Source organism: Rhinatrema bivittatum, chromosome 2 (assembly GCF_901001135.1).
Source record: "Rhinatrema bivittatum chromosome 2, aRhiBiv1.1, whole genome shotgun sequence".
NCBI classification, from domain to species: Eukaryota; Metazoa; Chordata; class Amphibia; order Gymnophiona; family Rhinatrematidae; genus Rhinatrema; species Rhinatrema bivittatum.
The window spans coordinates 763,943,692-763,962,130 of NC_042616.1; the positions used below are offsets into that span (position 1 = coordinate 763,943,692).

An 18,439-nucleotide genomic window follows, 5' to 3' on the forward strand; every position below is an offset into this window, starting at 1 on the left:
AATGTAATCCACTTTGAAGTCCTGAAGAAAAGTGGAATAAAAAAAATAAATAAAAGTGTAGAGACAATTCAATGAAATTAATTTTGGCTGCTGGAGGACAAATATCTTGGGAAACAAAAAGCCATTAAATACAGCTGTGGTCTGGCAAATGCCTTACAGGATATTCTAATTCTTTGCTTCTAATCTCCGGTTTAATGATCACAGACATGTGCCCAGCTTTGGCTGCTGCTGTGGGGCTGGCTTTGCACTTCTTCGTTCCCAGGTCTTTTCCATGACTAGTGTTAACAAATATTGCCCCATTCCTCAGTTAAGTAGACCAGATTCTGTTTAATTTTAGGAGTCCAGTGCCCTTACTAGTCTAGATTCCTTTAACAGCCTTTCCATTGTAAAAAATTGAAAAAAAAAATATTGCTTTCTTCCTCCCTCAACTAATCATGGGGCTGATGAGCTAAACATATGTTAACATTAGAACATGTGTTAATGCAAAATTTACAAAGGCTTCCCCAAATGCTGTATAAAATAAATAAAAGCATAATTTAGCTATTATGCCTATTAATCAGGTACAAAAACTTAGATTGTAAGCCCTCTGGGGATAGAGAAATACCTTCAGTACCTGAATGTAAACCGGTGTGATATCTCGATTGAGATCAAATGTCGGTATATAAAAATAATAATAAATAAATAAAAATGTTACGATACTGATATACACTAGGGGATCAATTTTAAAAGCATTGCTCGTGCTAAAAAGCCTATATATCGCAAGTATTAGGGATGCATGAAAGCAATGCATATTTTAAAAGCTGGAAATTACATGCATATATATGCATGCATGAATAAAAACAAAAAAGGGGGCAGAAAGGACGGGTCATGGGCATTTCAGGGCAGAGCTAAGTGCCTCCGTATTTTAAAACCGGCTGCCAAAGTACATAGCGGACTGTTAGCCACCTCTACTTACTGCTGCTCCTGATGAAGGGTAAGCCTGCAGAAATTGCTGCTGAGGCCCCACCTGACAGGGTGAAGGGTCTGGGTCAACTGGGGGAGTGCAAGATGAAGAACCAGAGGGTTGTGCATGACCCCGAGATAGCCAATTTTCCAAGTCTAGCTCCTTCATGCGAGAATGTTTTAAAATCTGCTAACCTGTGCGGGTTAAAGCCAACAATTTCTTAAGAAAGTTACGTGAAATGCATTTGCTCAAGTAATGGCTTAAAATTAGGCGCTCACATACACGCATTAGGTGTATTTTAAATCTTATGCACGTAAATGTGCGCATGATTTAAAATTCCATCATATGATCACTCATATGCCTATGCATGCGTGTTTTAAGGGGGAGCACTGAGAGGAGAGGATCACCTTGCTGGTGGCTGAAAGGAATCTAAGTTTTGCTTGGAAAAAAATTTTTTTTTTAAAGTATTGGGGAGAGGTAAACTATTAGAGTATATTATTTAGTGTGTTTGTGCTTTTAATAGCCAGTAAGGCAGATAATAGGGATGTGCAATCATTTTTTGATGATTAGGAAATTCGTACGATATTTCCTAAATAGTCATGGATCGGGAAACCGATAAAATGATTGCATTTTCCCCGAATTTTCAAAAAAATCTTTTTTTGGTTTAGTGCGTGCTAACTCCCGTTAGCACACACATCGAGAAAATGGGCATCCATTCCGGCGGGGGCCGTGCATTCAACCAGGCAGAGGCTCCCTCTGCCTGGATGAATGGCCGTGCGATTTCAGCGCTCAAGGCAGTCACGGCATGTGACTGCCTTGAGCGCTGAAATCGCACGAAGAGGAGAGGGGAGAAGGGACGGAGGGGAGAATCGCACGGAAAGGAGAATCGCACGGAGAGGAGGGGAGGGGAGGATCGCACGGAGAGGAGGGGAGGGGAGGATCGCACGGAGGAGAATCGCACGGAGAGGAGAAGGGAGAAGGGACTACCGTAGCAGGCCCGAGCTTTGCTACTTTTTCGGTTTTTTTTTTTTTTTTTTTTGCTTCGGGAGGAGGGGACCGGACCGGGCTGCAGGAGACCGGACGGGGCCAGGGCAGGTAAGCGGGGGCTGGGGGAAAGTTTGCTGAGCATCGGGGAACATCTGGTACCTGTCATTTCAAATGTCATTTGAAATGACATTTGAAATGACAGATACCAGCGGGCCGTGAAGCGTTAGGCCCGCGAACCCAGGATACTGTATAGGCGCTCTATACAGTAAAATGGGTTGCGCGGGCCTAACGCTTGCCTAAGGCTTCGCAGCCACGGCATGCATTTGCATGCAATTAGAAGAGAGTATCGGGCGCTAAATGAAGAGAACTGTGCGTGCGGGGAGGAAGGGTGCGCCTGACACTGCCGCACTGTTTCTACCGCGGCCTTACAGTATAGAGCTGTGTGTGCACTGGCCTCACCCCTCGCCACTTGCTCCTGAACAGTACAGGAGGGGATGGGGCAGGAATAGGCAATAGAGTAGTTTTTCTTTTCTCTTTCACTTTTTTCCAGCCTCACCCCCTCCCCTGTAGTTCTCTGTACTGAGAGGGGAGGGGCTGGAGCAGGAAGCTGTTTTCTGCCAGGTGAGATTCAGCATAGCTGGGAGGCAGCAAATCTTCAGCTGGCCTGCTGCACTGGCCCCCACCAGGATTGTAGCAGTCTTATTGGCAAATCCAGGCCTGCTCCTTTCCTAGCTGCTAGCTCAGATATTTCTTTTCTACCTTACTAATTGCATATTTGCTGAGGGTTTGCAGTTGGGTAGGATTTTCTCAGGAACTGCATGACACCTGTTATGCTCTAGTGATGGGGTTGGCCAATTCTTACTGTGAATGACTACAATCACCTAAGTCAGGGGTGCTCAAACCAGTCCTACAGGCCCCCCAGCCAGTTGGGTTTTCAGGATATATCTAATGAATATGCATGAGAAATATTGTATTAGCATGCATTACCTTCTTTGTATGCAAATCTCATGCATATTTATTAGGGATATCATGAAAAAACCTGACTGGGGGAGCCGGTAGGATCAGTTTGAGCACCCCTGGGTTAAATAGGGCCATGATAGCTCATCTATTAACCTTTGAAATGTAGCTGGTGACCCCACTATCCCAAATAAGAAGGTGGAGAATTCATACAGTCCAAAAGTGGCAAAGGAAGTTTTTTGCCCTTAATTTCTTTGTGAGAAAAATCTGCCAACATTTCTTGGTCATGTCTAATGAAAAGATATATTTTATTCTCCTCAGCCTATCCAATCGTTCATCAAAACTTAGCAATGGATATGTATCTCACTTGAAAACTGTGTAAACCTTTCTGTAATTAAAACAAAACTTATTGGACCTATCTTTTTAACCAATACTAAAGGAGCTCATCACTTGCTGTGGTACATTCTCACCAATCCTTACTTTAATCATTCTCTCTTGTTCTTGCTTCAGTCTCACTCTTTTCAAAGTGTTAAGACCTTTGGTGTACCTGCAGTCACAAGGCAGTCTAATTAGGATGAACAGAGATTTTCTCCTAGGAAAGGCAGAAAATACATCTGAAAATTGAAAGACCAAGTTTTCTACTTCCTTCTTTTAACTATTTATAAGCTGGTCCTGCATTTGAAGCACATGGGGCTCTCCTCTGTAAATTTGTGTATCCCAATTCAGGTCTATCCATTTCACGGCTAACACAGAGGTTTTGTTTTACCTTCTATGATTAATTTAGTAGTTTAATTTATTGTGATTTGACATACCACATTTTCAATAAAATCAGTGATAGATTTTAGTTTTCTTCTTGTATTCTGAAGTCTCCTGGTTGGAATTCTCTAAGATTGGCCTGTTGATTGTAATATATAAATACCAAAATACTTTTTAAATGCTTAGCCTGCCTTTCCAAATGATGCACAAGAGAGGTTACAGCATTATTATAACTCAGGTGCAATAAGTCCCTGTTGCAAAGAGCTTACCTCAAGTATCCACTTAGATTGTAACAGGAAATAAAGTGACTTGTCTAAGGGCAGTGGGATTTGAATCCTGGTTTCTCTGTTTCTCAGTCCATTGATCTAACCACTAAGTTTCTCCTTCTCTTACTCACCTAGCCTTCTAATAGTGTTCCTGGTTAGTCTGGGCTTAAGGTAATTCTTCTGGGCAAAACTTATTAACTCTAAAATCATCAACAATTTTTGCATATATTAGCCCATATTATTAACACACAGTGTCTGCTTGTTTTATCTCTCTCATACGAGATGTAGGATTCCACAGAGCCAGGTTCCTTACAGCAATTCAAAAGGGGAAAACCATGAAAGATTGAAGGACTTCTCAAATGGTAAACATTAGTGCAGGTAGTAATTATAATTTGTTCTACTACTGTACCTTTTGTGGATAAATTTCATTAACATATCTGTAAACGTTCTGTTCAATCATGGAGTGGTCTTTGGCTTTAGGGAGGTGTGCCAGAGGACAGAAAACCAGCTCTGGCTTTCAACAAAGATACACATTTTTTCTTTACATAAATAGAAAGACAACAAACATCTACTCACCTCAGCAGTGCTACATCAAGTATCCAGGATTCAAACATACAAGGTTATGGCATGATCCCTGAGACTTCCTCTTCCTGCTCTGGCCTTCCTTACTCCTTCCTCAGGTTGACCTTTTATTCCTATCTGGGAAACAACCTATGGTCTGAATTCTGAGTATTTAAGGAGGACTGAGCCAGATAACTGTTCCCAATCTTTTAAGATATTTTAGGGTTTGTCTATACACCCCTTCACATACTCTAAGCAGCCATCAGTTTGGGGTCAGTATAGCAACATTAAAGTGAACTTAATTTTGGTAAAATGAATACTTCCTAAAAGAGCTAGAACAAAGTTAGCCCACATAGTTCATTAATATTCCTTAGGGGTCACAATATGTACAAAAATTCTCAGGAACTCATTGGCAACAGGTTTGGCAACTATAGTGTTTATAGGAATTGCATCAGGGTATTGTATGACAAAATCTACAATTACTAAAAAATGTCCTGTCACACTTTCTTAGTGCACTTTTTAAGTCCATCCCTATTCTTCTAAGGGACTTGCCCACTGCTAGCAGAGAAATGATTGCCTTAGGCACATCTGTGGTGGCCACCAATTGGCCTTCCAGATGACAAGTGTAGCGTTCAGTCACTTCATGATATATCCCTAGTAATAAATCAAAACTAGTAATACATCTAGCTAGTCTTGTCCATGCCCAGGCGTATGGCACTATGGATAGAGGAGCCAGTATAATTATCTTCTGTCTATATGGCTGACAATTGTTTAGTTACAATTTTAGCCTAAGATCCTGAACAACCTGGTACAGAAAGCAAGTTTCCTTACCTATAAACAGGGATCTACATCGACAGCAGGATGAATGAGCCATTACGCATGGGTGATGTCAGATGATAAATACCCAAGTTTTCAAAGCTCAGTAAAGAGTTGACTAATTATGTGCAGAGTTCACACGTGCACATACTGCTTTTAAGCCCCTCAATTTCTTCCAGAGCTTAAGCTTTAACAAGTTAGTCGAATCTCCAGGGAAATGGAGAAAGGGGGTGGGGGGGGGTGATTAAGCACGCTAATTGATCCTGCTGTCTAAAAGAACCGTTTACAGGGAAGCAAAGCTTTCTCCATCAATAAGTAGGCATGAATTACAGTAGCTATTATGTGTGCGAAGTCACAAGCTGAGAGATGCATTGTGCAGCAATTACGTAAAGACTACCTGGTCCTGCCAGGTAGAGAATGGACAATTAATGGGACTGACCAACTTGGATTAAGTGGATGTGTTGTCAAAGTAGGCCTCAGAGTTTTCTCACAGATCCCAGATTAATACAACTGCTGCTGATTGCAAATTGTATAAAGGAGAATTTTGGAGAGGGTAAGTAACTGTGAGATAAGAGGAAGTACCAACAGCTGTGTCTAGGACAGTTGAAACTTTCAAGCTTTTGCAAGTTTTTTTTCACTCTGGGCTATTAGTCAGGAACAAGTACCCTCCCCCACCCCCACCCCCCAACTCATATCTTCAGCTGTGCCCCTGTAATTGAAGACAGATCACTTAACCTGAACTTAGAGACAAGAGAGGCAAGGATGGGATCCATCTCCATCAGTAATAATAGTGAGTTTTTGTTCTATTTACTGCATGCGTTATTGTGATACAGAATTAGGTGCAGAATATTGCCTGTTACTATATTATTAGCATTATCTTATGATCATTACATTTCATTCTGAAGTATAACCACACTCATAATACACCAGTCACTATCACCTGGGATTGTTATGTTGCATGAAGTCAGAGAGTAAATGTGCTGCATGCTCAATAAAGTAGTAGGTCTTAGAAGTCACAGGGTAGCAAGTCCCATAGATCAGTGTTTCCCAACCTTTTTCAGCCCAAGGCACACTTACATAAACTAAAATAATTTGTGGCACACCAGACCGCCCCCCCCCCCCCCCCCCCCGCTCCTCGTCATTCCTCTTCCACACAACACACACTTCATTGGCCCCAGCACATTATTAATAATAAAATCCAAAAAAGTACTCTATTTTTTACTTTATATTTATTAAGTTTCCTTAAACTGTGGCCCTCAGTTCCATTGGGAACAGTATGATGGAATGGAAGAGAAAGCCTAAGACTTTGATGGGTCAATGGAACTAAGGGCAAGAGAAAAGCTCTGTAGATTGGGTTTGGTGGAGGGAGGGGGCAGAGAGAAAGATAGGAATGATTTCATGCCATACAAGTACATTGCAGAGACTTAAAACAGTTTTCCTACTTGCCCCCTTTCTAATTAGCAGCATTCACTTACTTCTGTGCAGGTTGTGAGCTCTATTGTGCATTGCCCCACTCTTGCCCTCCTCCAATTGCCACTAGCAGCAGGGCTGGTCAAAGGTCCATAGTGCCCTAGGCAGAGCAATGTAACACTGGCCCCACCCCCCTCCAAAGCCCACCCTGTTGAAAGTGCCCCTCCAACAGTGATAGTCTCTCTCTGTGGCCGTGAGTCTGCTTCCTGGCACGCATGTGCACCCACATGGCCCTCAATGGCAATGAACATGCGCGCCTATGTCTGCAGGTCAGGCATTATGGGAATGCTGGTTTATGTGCCTCAGTCCCAGCATTGATTTTTAAAGAAGAGTTACAGGATGGGCTCTCTAGCCGTGGCACACCTGGGGATCCGCTGCAGCACACCAGTGTGCCTTGGCACACCGGTTGGGAAATGCTGCCATAGATGATATGGGCCCTGGGAAAAGAGGATGCCAACGGTGACCCTGAGGCAGGCCACATTCACTGCGAAAATAAACTACCCTGCAATAACTAGATTATAGGCCGTGCAGAACTGATAGTCCAAAGTTGCCGTCTCCTGGGACATGTTGTCCAGACAGTAGTGGAACATGAAGGTGTGAACAGTTGACCAAGTAACAGCTTTGCAAATGTGTTGCACAGAAATGGCCCTCAGATAAGCCATTGAAGTAGCCATGTCTCTCATTTGATGAGCATTGGTAAGAGTCTATAATCTGTAGGTCAGTCAGCAAGTAACAGTGCACTGTACAGTTTGCTAGCCAATTGGACAGAGTTAGTTTGGCAATACTCTTCCCAATCTTTTATTTATTTATTATTTATTTTTAACTTTTATATACCGACATTCTTGTATAGAATACAAATCACACCGGTTTACAATGAAACGTAACATCGCAAGAGAGGCATTACATAGAACAAATAACGAGGCATGAACTTTGAACTTTTGGGATCAAAGGACATGAACAGTTGAACAGCTTAACAGTGAGGTTGAGTCCTCTTTAGGTGAAGAGCCCATTCATTGTGGGTATGTAGTTTTCAAAATAATGTAACAAAATAGCATGATTAATGTAAAACATACTACTTTTGGAAGAAACTGTCATACCTTCAGTTTTTCTTTTTCATAATACACTGGTTCTTTGAAGCATTCACTTACTCTTCATGCTGGAGCGATGGCCATGAGAAATATTTCAGATGAGAAACATGCCCACCAACTCAAACTGTTTCGTGAATTGAGCTAGAACTACATTGAGGTCCCATGGCATAGTAGGTTCAATGAACGGAGGTTTAAAATGCCACAGACCTTCCATGAACTTTGATACTAAAGCATGGAGAGAGATTGGAGCCCTTTCTACTTCCTGGTGATGTGTCACTGTGGCACTGAGATGAACTTTGATTGAAGATGTGTTAAGACTTGAGTATGAAAGGCAGAACAGATACTGAAGCAAGTCCCTTAGACCAGAGGAGAAGGAATCCAGCTGGCTGGTCCTAGACAAAGTCAAGAATCTTTTCCATTTGAAGCAGAAGGATCTTCTGGTTGAAGGTTTCCTGGTGAACATCAAAACATCCTCTACCGCTTTGGAATGGAGGAGAGTGCTGCACCTTTAACATCCACATTATGAGGGCCAGCAATGGCAGCACCTAAGAATCAGAATTGTTCCAAGTGAAACCAGAGACTAAACTGGAAAACAGACAATTGCCAGGTTATTGTGGCCTGGTTTGGTCTCTGTTGGAAACAGGATGCTGGGCTTGATGGACCCTTGGTCTGACCCAGCATGGCAATTTCTTATATTCTTATGACAACCTGGATACCACACTTGCCACAGCCAGCATGTTCTAGGATTTTCCTCAACTTGTCCTGAAGGACTTCCGAACAGTCCTGGTAATTAGAATAGAGTAGACAGACTGTCTAGTAGTCTAGCACAGAAGCATCAAGAATTGACATATAGCTGTTCAGTCACAAGGAGAACTTTGACCTTTTTATTATCTTCCATTGGCCTTCTCCAGTGACTGATTATTAATAAAAATAAGTCTTACATTATTCCTTGATCCAAGAACTACTTGTGAAGTAGCAATAATCTGCCGAGGCGATCTGCCAATATATTCCTGGAGGTGGGCATTGTGATGTCCTGCCTGCTGACAGAGGGGATAAGATACCATATCTCCTGGCTTATGTAGAACATATCCACTGGATCAAGATTCTCTTTCCCAAAAGAAGGTAAGAGAAAACCCCCAGAGCATAGAAGATGGCTTGCAACTCCAGGTGGCTAATTTGAAGAGGACTCTATTGGGGACCACAGTCCTTGGGTCCACACCACATCAGTGTGAACTCTCACCTCTTAGTGGAGGTATTGATAGACCGAGTAACTTGATGTGGTGGTGTAGGCAATGAGAAGCCCACACTTAAAATTTCCAGTTTCATCCACTACTGAAGATACTCTCATCCTGGGAGTCATAGAAATTTAGTAGTATAATGGCTGATCCAAAACCATCCTTTGCTCACGTCACCAAATGGATTAGGAAGCAGAATGGCAGCTCTCTGCACCGTGTGTGCTCCAGGCTCACCACCTCCTCTCCTTTCTCCTGAAGGCTGCCTGGGGTGGGGAGGGGTTGGAGCAGAATGCTCCCCCTGTTCTAAATTCAGGACCATTCCCCCACAAAGTCTTGCATGGACCCCCATTTGATTGTAGTAACAAAAAACTCCATGAAAATAAAATAGTTATGTACTTGCAGGACTTAGAGGGAATATTGGAAATGTTGAGATTAATTACCTGATAATCTCCTTTTCCTTAGTGTAGACAGATGGACTCAGTACAAATGGGATAGTATCCGCGTGCTAGCAGTTGGAGACGGATCTGACGTCAGTACGGGGGCGTATATAGCCCCACAGGAAGCGTAGTGATTCAGTAATCTTCCTTGCAAAAGCTGTTATGGATGTGTGTACTGACGCTCAGTGAAAAAGTAAAAAGTGAAAACAGGATTCCCCTGACCGATTGATAGTAGCTGGAGACCGCCAGCCTTCACAACCGGAAGGCGTTGACACCTGGTAGAGTGTACGCTCTTATGGAAATAGATGACATGGCTTACCTTGCATCGGTGAAACCCATGTACACAGGCAGCTGGGTGGGATGCTGAGTCCATCTGTCTACACTAAGGAAAAGGAGATTATCAGGTAAGTAATCTCAACATTTCCTGGCGTGTAGCCAGATAAACTCAGTACAAATGGGATGTACCAAAGCTTTACTCCCAGCCTGGGCGGGAGGCTGCCTGAGGACCATGTAAGACTGCTCTTGCAAATGCGGAGTCCTCCCTGGCCTGGACATCCAGACAGTAGAACCTGGAAAAGGTATGGAAGGAGGACCATGTCGCCGCATTACAGATCTCTGCAGGCGATAGCATCCTGGACTCCGCCCAGGATGCAGCTAGTGCTCTGGTAGAATGAGCCTAGACTTGTAGAGGCGGAGACTTCCCAGCCTCCACATAAGCTGCTCGGATAACTTCCTTAATCCAGCGGGCGATGGTGGGCCGCGAGGCCACTTCACCTTGCTTCTTCCCGCTGTGTAGGACGAACAGATGGTCCGTCTGTCGCAGGTCTTGCGTCACTTCCAGATATCTGAGCAGCAATCTGCCAATGTCGAGATGGCGCAATAACCGGCCTTCTTCAGATTTCTGCAAACCCGCCGTGGTGGGCAAGGATATGGTTTGGTTAAGATGAAATTGGGAAACCACTTTAGGTAGAAAGGAGGGAACTGTACGAAGATGAATAGCCTCAGGAGTGATTCTGAGAAAGGGATCACGGCAGGACAGTGCTTGCAGCTCCGAGATGCGGCGTGCCGAACAGACCGCCAATAGGAATACCAGCTTCAAGGTGAGAGAACGGAGAGACAGGCCCCGAAGGGGTCTGAAGGTGGATCCCGCGAGGAAATCCAAAACAAGATTAAGGTTCCATAAGGGCACAGGCCACTTCAGTGGCGGACGAATATGCTTGACTCCTTGCAGGAAACGAGAAACATCTGGGTGCTTGGCGATGGTCTTGCCGTCCCTCCTGGGACCATAGCAAGACAGCGCAGCCACCTGAACTTTGATGGAGCTGAGGGAGAGACCCTTCTGAAGTCCATCCTGCAGGAAATCCAACACAATAGGTATTGTGGTGGCATGTGGATTGGTGCCGTGAGTGTCGCACCATGCTTCAAATACTCTCCATATGCGAACGTAGGTGAGGGATGTGGAAAACTTGCGAGCTCGGAGGAGTGTATCAATCACGGGCTCCGAGTAACCTCTTTTCTTCAGTCTAGCCCTCTCAATGGCCAGACCGTAAGAGAGAATTGAGCTGGATCCTCGTGTAGGACGGGACCTTGACGTAGAAGGTCCCGGAAAGGAGGCAGGGGAAGAGGCTCCCCCGCCAGTAGCCTTCTCATGTCCGCGTACCAGGGTCTTCTTGGCCAGTCTGGTGCCACTAGAAGAACTAGGCCCCGGTGTTTCTGAATCTTGTGGACCATGGCGCCCAGCAGCGGCCACGGAGGAAAGGCATAAAGCAGAGTCCCTGGTGGCCACGGCTGGACCAGGGCATCGATTCCGTGCGAGAATGGGTCGCGCCTGCGGCTGAAGTATCTGGGTACTTGAGCATTGGACTTGTCCGCCAGTAAATCCATGTCCGGAATCCCTCAGTGATCCACAATCATCTGGAAGGCTGTGGGTGACAGCTGCCACTCTCCCGGATTTAGACTTTCTCTGCTGAGGAAGTCCGCTGTGGTATTGTCCTTCCCGGCGATGTGGACGGCGGAGATGTCCAGAAGAGTCGCCTCCGCCCAAATCATCAGTGGGGCGATCTCCAGAGAAACCTGTCGGCTTCTGGTTCCGCCCTGACGGTTGATGTAGGCCACCGTGGTGGCGTTGTCTGACATCACTCTGACAGCTCTGTGCTGCAGTCTGTGAGCAAATCGAAGGCATGCCAATCGGACTGCCCGGGCCTCCAGGCGATTGATGTTCCACGTTGACTCCTCTCTGTTCCAGCACCCTTGCGCGGTGAGTTCTTCGCAATGGGCTCCCCAGCCGCTCAGGCTGGCATCCGTGGTGAGCACGGTCCATGAGGGCGAGGACATCCTTGACCCCCTGCTCAGGTGGTTGGACTGCAACCACCACCGCAACTGGGTCCGAACTCTGGCAGGTAGAGGAAGGTGCGTGGAATAGTCCCGTCGACTGGGGCTCCAGCGAGAGAGCAGGGAATGCTGTAGAGGTCTCACATGGGCCTGCGCCCAAGGCACCACTTCCAGGGTGGATGCCATGAGACCCAGAACCTGCAGATAATCCCAGGCTATGGGCCGACTGGCTCCCATCAGATACTGGATACGCTGCCGAAGTTTCAACTTTCTCTTGGTCGTAAGACTGACCGTGTCTGCCCGGGTGTCGAACTGTACTCCCAGATATTCTAGTGATTGGGAAGGCTGTAGGCAGCTCTTGCTGAGGTTGATTACCCAGCCCAAGCTTTCCAGAAGGGCGATCACTTTGTCGGTTGTCCGAAGGCTCCTCTCGAGATTTCGCCCTGATCAGCCAATCGTCTAGGTAGGGATGGACCAGAATCCCTTCCCGCCTGAGTGCCGCAGCAACCACTACTACCACTTTGGTGAATGTCCGTGGTGACGTGGCCAACCCGAAGGGTAAAGCCCGAAACTGGAAGTGTCGGCCCAGAACCTTGAAGCGCAGGTAGCGCTGATGATCTGGATGGATCGGAATATGCAGATAGGCTTCTGACAGGTCTAATGCCGTGAGGAATTCCCCGGGCTGGACTGCGGCTTTGACGGAGCGCAGAGTTTCCATGCGAAACCTCGGTACCCGTAAGTATCGGTTGACAGACTTGAGGTCCAGGACAGGCCGAAAGGTGCCCCCTTTCTTGGGTACCATGAAATAAACAGAATAGTGTCCAGAATTCACTTCCCAGGCAGGTACTGAGATGATGGCGTTCAAGGACAGGAGCCTCGCCAGGGTAGCTTCCAATGCTGCCTTCTTGTGCATGGGACATGAAGATTCCACAAACTTGTCCGGAGGAAGATGATGAAAGTCCAGATAATATCCTTCCCGGATAACGGCGAGGACCCACTGGTCCGACGTGATCTCGACCCATCTGGGGTAGAAGAGGGTCAACCTGCCCCCTATGGCCCCGTCCCCCAGATGAATCGGCAAATTCTCATTGTGAGGCGCGACCGGGACCCGAGCCTGGACCAGCCCCCCTCTTGCGCTGCTTGGTCCGAAAGGACTGATTCCTGGCCTGAGGACGTGTTGCCTGATAGCGACCCCTATACGGAACAAAGCGCTGTGAACTCCTGCCCCTGGAGGGCCTTGGAAAGGAGCGCTGTCCCCTTCTGAACCGATCTTCCGGCAGTCTAGGCACTGGAGAGGCACCCCAAGTAGTGGCTAGCTTATCAAGGTCACTGCCAAACAGAAACGAGCCCTTAAAGGGCAACCTAGTGAGGCGAGACTTCGAAGGCGCATCAGCTGACCATGTCCGGATCCAGAGCTGCCTCCTGGCGGCTACGGAGGATGAAATCCCCTTAGCTGTAGTCCGGACCAAATCCGATGCCGCATCTGTGAGAAAGGAAAGGGCGGACTCCATGTCAGCCGCTGGAGCGTTGTTCCTGACCTGAGACAAGCAGGCCCGTGTCACCACTGTGCAGCAGGCCGCAATCCGCAAAGAAAGAGCAGCCACCTCAAAAGTTTGTTTCAGAATGGCGTCCATTCGCCAGTCATGAGGCTCCTTGAGGGCCGTCCCCCCTTCCACTGGAGTGGTAGTGCGCTTGATTACAGCGCTAATCAAAGCGTCCACCTGAGGACACGCCAGCAGGTCCTGGAGAGCCGGTGCCAATGGGTACATGCCCTTCAGGGCCCGGCCCCCTTTGAATGAAGCCGCCGGTGTCGCCCATTCCAAATCTATCAGTTGTTGAGCTGCTTGCAAGAATGGAAAATGGCGGGCTGTAGGACGAAGACCTTCCAGCAGGGGGTTCTGCGCAGAAGGTACCGAAGCGCTGGGACCAGTTATATCCAATTCCGCCAGACACTGAGACACCAGGTTGGAGAGATCCTCCTTAGGGAAGAACCGCCTCATGGTTCTATATGGCTCAATCCCTGGGGGAAGGTCCCCCTCGTCCGGGAGCTCGGACTCGTCCGGCGAAACCTCCTGGTCCGATTGATCTGGACTGTCCAGCGGCGGGATGTCCTGCTCCCGATAAGACTGTGAGGTTCCAGGAACAGGATCCATAGGTGCTGCCACTGCAGCGGCAGCCGCAGCCACCGCCGCAGTCGCAGCCACCGCAGCAACCGCAGGAACAACAGGAGCAGCAGGGACAGTAGGGCCGGGACGGGAAACCATTTGCATCTGGACGAAGGCATGGATCCCCTTAAAGAGATCCACCCAGGAAATCGAAGCAGCCTCTAATCGCCGGGGTACAAGATCCCCCGGGATCCCTGATTGGTCGAGACTGCCCCCCAAATCCGGGGTAGCCCCTGGGGAACTGTCAATAAACGGCCGCTGAGACCGGCCCTGGCCTGAGGATCCCCCGGCCTCCTCACATTGGGCACATAGGGAGTCTGGCTCAGTACTGTGCGTGGCTCTGAGGTGGCATGCAGAGCAGAGGCCAAGGGCTGTAATGCCTGAGACAAGCGGCGCCGCCGCTGAAGATATGGCTGCGTTCTGATCCATTCGAGTATAACCAGCGCGCAAGAATAAGCGGTAGCAATAGGCGCTTAATACAACAGGCGCACAATAATAATAATACGTGGCAGCAATAGGCGCTGAATACAACAGGCGCACAATAGTAACAATACGCGGCAGCAATAGGCGCTCAATACAACAGGCGCACAATAGTAACAATATGCGGCAGCAATAGGCGCTTAATACAACAGGCGCACAATAGTAACAATATGCGGCAGCAATAGGCGCTCAATACAACAGGCGCACAATAGTAACAATATGCGGCAGCAATAGGCGCTTAATACAACAGGCGCACAATAGTAACAATATGCAGCAGCAATAGGCGCTTAATACAACAGGCACACAATAGTAACAATATGCGGCAGCAATAGGCGCTTAATACTAAGCAGTTAGCAATATACGCTCAATGGCATGCAATAGGCTTTCAGCTCTAAGCAAGTAGCAATATACGCTCAATGGCATTCAATAGGCTTTCAACACGAAGCAGGTAGTAATATACGCTCAATGGCAGTCAATAGGCTTTCAGCACTAAGCAGTTAGCAATAGATGCTCAAGGGCATTTAATAGGCTTTCAACAATATGCGGCTAACAATATACTCACAGTGGCAGCCAATATGCATGCACAGAAACAATGCAATATACGCACAAGGAGGCAGAAAGCCGCGCCTATTACGGGCGCGGAATACCTGAACACGGCCACAAAATGGCGTCCTCCACGGCTTGCCACGCCGCCGATCCTCTGTACTTCGGAGACCCGTAAGAAGAGATGTACGCCTTACCAGATCTTCGGCGCTTCCTGGCTGGAACTTAGGCGGTCTCCGGCTGCGGGGGGAGGGCCCACCTCACCGCCGCGATTGAGGAACTGCACCCGCTACCTCGTCCACGCCGGGACCGAGGCCCTCGATCCCGGCGTGGACGAGGTAGCGGGTGCAGTTCCTCAATCGCGGCGGTGAGGTGGGCCCTCCCCCCGCAGCCGGAGACCGCCTAAGTTCCAGCCAGGAACTTAGGCGGGTGCTGTGCTTGCGGGGAACTTAGGCGGGTGCTGTGCTTGCGGGTGCTGTGCTTGCTGTATACGTGCAAGAACATGCACGTATACAGCAAGCACAGCAAGAACGTGCCCCTGCCACGGTTCGGCCGGACCGAGGACTTCCACGTCCAGGGGACCACGGTAATTACCCCGGGAAGCTCAACTGGGGGGAGGAAAAGTATCCCCTGAGGAGCGCGGGGCTCAATAGTCGTGTAGATAGGGAAAGTAGAATCTAGAATGATAATAAAGAGAAAAAATTAAAGTAGTCTTGGAAAGCACGCTCAACCAGCGTGCAGGCACTCTAAACTGCTTTGGAGACGGAAATTACTGAATCGCTACGCTTCCTGTGGGGCTATATACCCCGTGCTGACGTCAGATCAGTCTCCAACTGCTAGCACGTGGATACTATCCCATTTGTACTGAGTCCATCTGGCTACACGCCAGGAAATGTTTAATGGCGAGAAAAACAGTGTGTACCTGATGTGTATCTGTGTGTCCTATAGAATACATGTCTTAACTCATATCAATGCAGGCATTAAACAGATCGACTAAAAGAAAAACATACCTTTCTGGAATATAAACAATTTAATGTTTACCAAGTCTAACATTTCAGCCGATTTGTAAATACAAAGATCATAAGAAATAACTGAATGCCATAAGAAAAGGCCCCTCACTATATCTGTATTTAAAGTATAACAATCATACAACTGCATACTTTTAAAACAAACAGTCTGAATTTGAATTTTCAAAGATTAGTTTTGCTTTGTTAAAAACAGCTTTAAGTAAAATTTGTTTAGCATACATAATCAACAAAATGCACTCAGTTTACATGCAACTGTCAATGAAGAATAGTAAAAGGTACTATACAGGTAAGTCTACAATAAACAATGTGCACTTTTTCACGAAACAAAAAAATGGAGCTTAAAATGTTAGTACCACTATATATTTCAATCTGTTCTGAAGAGAGATTTACAGGATGGGGCTTACACATAACATCTAGCGTATGACGTGAAGACTTGGATTGCTCTGAGAAATACTGCTGTGAGATTCACTAGTGCAAATACACCAAGATCTAAAGGAGTCAGAATTCTTCCTATGCTTAGGATTATCATTATAAATTCTTGGTGCATCATCTGTATGCTCAAAAAAATACGACATAGTAAATAAAAACGTAAATGTAAACACACATTGCAATGCACCATTTATAAGTTTCACATAAAAAAATACATTTTGTATTATCTTCAATTTCTTCAAGCTTATTATAAAGGAAGGAATATAACTTGAATGGGAGAACAACCAAATTGTGCAAAAAACGCTGCTATTAAAAAAAAAAAAAAAAAAAAAAAAAGAGGAAGAGATGTGGGAACGCCACATTTATACATCTACACACTACACCAAAGCAGATGTCACAGAAAAAATTGTTAAAATGCTTGCAAAACATTTAAGAAAATAGTTTCACCTAAATTTAGTACTGGTCTGTCAGATATGTTTTGTAAAGTATTTACCAGTTTTAAGAAAACCACCCTCCTAGATGGTAACTTTCTGCTCAGAAACAACACTTCAGATGACATAAAAACTGCAGTTACAGTGACTTCTCAAAGATTAGACAGTCTGACTTTTTGCAGAAGTAGGAAATTTACAATTTTAAAAGACAAGTTGCTTTTTTTTTTTATACATCTTTAAATTTTATGGATTGACTGTGCATAGATTATGTCTTCCTATTTCCCTTGGTAGAACCAAAGCATTCTGGCTCTGATTAGACCTCTAAGAATACTCAGTGATATCTTATTTTCAACTAAGCAGAAAAGATAAATATGCTTTATTTTTTGCAATTTCAAAGAGCTATTATTTTTGAAGAGTCTAAAATATAATCATCTTTCAAAATGTTCAAACACATCTAGAATTCTGGTAGCCAGCACAGAATACTCTAGCTTTAAACCAGCTACTGGTATGTGTTTTAAATATGGTTATCCAATGTATACTTCTAACAGGTTAAGGGAATATTCTGTAAATTACTAGTATTACTTAATTATAGTACTTATATAATTACATGTTATGAAGAGAGTCAATAAATTGGCTACATGTCTTGAATGTGTCAACAATCACTTGCTGTATTGACCATGTGCAAAAGTGACAGACAAATTATACTACATTTTAAATTAAAACTTATTGGAGCTTCGGGGTTGAACACAAAAGCTTTAAAAAGCGTATACAGCAAGCACAGCAAGAACATGCACCAGAGTGTTATTGAGCATCACTTAAAGCCTACATGGTTAAATGAGACAGAAAAGAGGAGAACATTATCAGGTCATGCGTTTGCAAACTGTGTGCAACAAAGATGCAAAAAAAATAAATAAATAAATCCAAAAACGCCATATTGCTGGAAGGCAGCCAAATTAGTAATCTTGTGATATAGGATAAAGCAAGTGAGGGGGACAATATGTAACATATTCCCTGCCATTAGTAAAAGGCAGTTCCATAATTTATGTTAAATAAAATGGGAATGGATTATTTATAAAATGGTGTATTAAAGAAGAGAGCCACAATAAATTAGTGTTTTCATAAAAGAAAGCTTTTACTATGTGCTGCTTTTTGATCCCATGTCTATACACCGCTCCTGCTTGTTAATTCCTAAATAGTGTGGCAGCATATTGAGTCACTGAGGTACATTAGTTTAAGTCAAATATTTATATATATATATAAATTAACATATATATATTATTTTTTCTTTTCCAGTTTTGTTTCTTCTTCATCCCCGGACAGAAACAACAGAGGAAACATCCCTAAAATGCAGCCAATGGTCACTCCTACAGCTTTGCCCTAAGGAGAGGAAAAAAAACAAAAAAACAATGGAAAATGAAATGAAATTACATTCCAGTCTACTATAACAATCAAGGATGCTAATATTAAGCTATCTTATTTTTATTGTTGTAAAAGACAAATGTATATATTTAATTGG

At 45.3% G+C, this 18,439-nt stretch overlaps 1 protein-coding gene across 4 annotated transcripts in view; it reads right to left on the minus strand.

The window, feature by feature from the left end:
- Positions 1 to 16,050: 16,050 nt before the first annotated feature.
- TMEM65 (transmembrane protein 65) overlaps positions 16,051 to 18,439 on the minus strand; it is a 168,288-nt gene continuing 165,899 nt past the window's right edge. For all 4 annotated transcript variants that reach the window (XM_029591999.1, XM_029592001.1, XM_029591998.1 and 1 more), the window contains one exon: positions 16,051 to 18,300. In XM_029591999.1, the coding sequence (XP_029447859.1) occupies positions 18,199 to 18,300 (102 nt within the window). In that variant the 3' untranslated portion in view covers positions 16,051 to 18,198. The remainder of the gene's footprint in view (positions 18,301 to 18,439) is intronic.